General features: G+C 47.2%; 1 protein-coding gene across 1 annotated transcript in view; it reads left to right on the plus strand.

Annotated features, from left to right (window-relative positions):
* The first annotated feature begins 1,985 nt into the window (after window positions 1-1,985).
* The window catches only part of MSL3 (male-specific lethal 3 homolog (Drosophila)), a 63,503-nt gene continuing 63,315 nt past the window's right edge, over window positions 1,986-2,173 (plus strand). The window contains exon 1 of the mRNA XM_019524783.1: window positions 1,986-2,138. Within this exon, the coding sequence (XP_019380328.1) occupies window positions 2,040-2,138 (99 nt within the window). The 5' untranslated portion in view covers window positions 1,986-2,039. The remainder of the gene's footprint in view (window positions 2,139-2,173) is intronic.

Consider the following 2,173-nt stretch of genomic DNA (forward strand, 5'->3'; position numbering starts at 1 on the left):
CACACCTGAAGCCAAAGGGAAGGGAGCAGTAGCTAAGTCCCTGGGGCTGGAGCCCGCTGCGCGCAGCGTTGCCAGGTCTCAAATATAAAATTATCATACTGGAAGGTCAAAATGATCGGATTTGCTGAAAAATGACCATACACTGTAAAATATGCAAATAAGCATGCAAAGAAGTCTTCTTTACTTTATATTGTTCACTATATTGCCAGTGAATGAGGACTGGGTCTTCAAAGTTGAAGGATTTCCTTTTGTGGGTTAAGGTATGCGATAAAAAATTACTAGGGGGGTGTGTGTGTGTGTGTGTGTGTGTGTGTGTGTGTATATATGTATATATATATATATATATATATACACACACACACACACAGGCATACCTTGGAGATATTGCGGGTTCGGTTCCAGACCACCCCAATAAAGCGAATATCGCAATAAAACGAGTCACACAAATTTTTTGGTTTCCCAGTGCATATAAAAGTTATGTTTACACTATACTGTAGTCTATTAAGTGTGCAATAGCATTATGTCTAAAAAAACAATGTATATACCTTAATTAAAAAATACTTTATTGCTAAAAAATGCTAACCATCATCTGAGCCTTCAGTGAGTCGTAATCTTTTTGCTGCTGGAGGGTCTTGCCTCAATTTGTAAATAACGCAGTATCTGCGAAGCGCAATAAAGCGAAGCGCAATAAAACGAGGTATGCCTGTATATCCAAATATGTGTATTGGCAGGGGAAATACCATGACCACCAATCTGGTTTTCCTAGTTGCAAGGGAAAACCACGAACATGGCAGGGGGCAGTACCCTGACCCAGGTAATGTATAGTTAGCCTCCCACTTTCACTTCCAGTGGGAAGATCTTGGCTATACACCGACTTTATGGAAATGGGAGACTTCTTCCTAACTTGCTCCTGTGGCCATATGGCTGAGAGCAAGCGAAACTCGGGGGCATCAAACGCCATGCCTCCGGTCTTGAGTCTGCACGTAGGATGCCCGCCAAATGATCTGGAAGCATCTGAAGCCCCAGGCTGGGGTGGAGGATGTTTGCCGGTAGCTGGGCCACATATGGTTCTTGAATGACTCATGGATTTGGCTCATTTGGCTTGGGACATGAAACGTTTTACTTAAAAAAATAAAAAAGACAGCTAATGTTATTTGTGAAGAAACACAGAAGTTAAAGGATGTAAATAAGGAGATTTGATGTTAGTTTAAAGAAGCGTTATGTAAAGTGATGTAAACTGTTTTCTTTTTAACGTGCGTGGTGGGGAAGATTTAAATTTTAATTAAAAAAAAAAAGCCCCCCAAACTCCAGTCAGTTATGACTGCCTGCGAGTGACTTGGGTTTTGTATAGACTGCGTCAATTCCTTGCCTCAAAAATTATTGTGTTTTGAACGCCTTTTGCTCTACATGCAAAAGAGCAAGAACTCTTGGTTCCAAAATGATACCTTTTATTAGACTGACTGAGAAACTGTAAAAAAAAAAAAAAAAAAAAAAAAAATCTTTTTCTGCGAACTTTGGGGCTTTTCTCTGTTGAGATTTCTCAGCGGATATAATACAAGGTGTCAATTTTGAAAGCAGGAGTTCTAGATTTCTGCATTTCTTTTGGTCTTATACTAACACGGCTACCACATACTTTCCTTGTACATTGCACGTGCCTCGTACAAGGGCTGAAACGCTCGTATCCACACACAATCACCCCACGCTGGGCAACACCAGCAGCGCGCCAGCCGGGGGCGCACTTTTCCCCGCCCCATGAGGTGCGGGGGGCAGCAAGGGACGCGCGCGCAGCTCACGTCACGGCGCATTTCATTTGCATAACCGCTGGAGCCAGCTGGCTGAAGGGCCTACACACAGCAAGGGGAGGAGGAGGTGGAGGGCAGCGCGTGACGTGTCCTCCCTACGCCCACCCCCCAGCCAATCCCAGGTGGGGGGGCGGGGCCAGGAGGGAGCGGGCCCCCCCCAACTTCCGCCTCGGCGCAGGCTCCGCCCTCGCGGCCGGGAGGGGGCGGGGCTCGTCGCCGCTCCGCCATGAAGAGCAAATGACCTCGCGGGGCATGAAATGGAAGTTCCACCGGGGGGAGCGCGTTCTCTGCTTCGAGCCCGACCCCACCAAGGCCAAAGTGCTCTACGATGCCAAGGTGCCCGCGCCCCCGCCCCTGCCCCTCCCCCCGCG

This window comes from Gavialis gangeticus, unplaced genomic scaffold (assembly GCF_001723915.1).
Source record: "Gavialis gangeticus isolate Ggan-Ray unplaced genomic scaffold, GavGan_comp1, whole genome shotgun sequence".
Classification (NCBI taxonomy): Eukaryota; Metazoa; Chordata; order Crocodylia; family Gavialidae; genus Gavialis; species Gavialis gangeticus.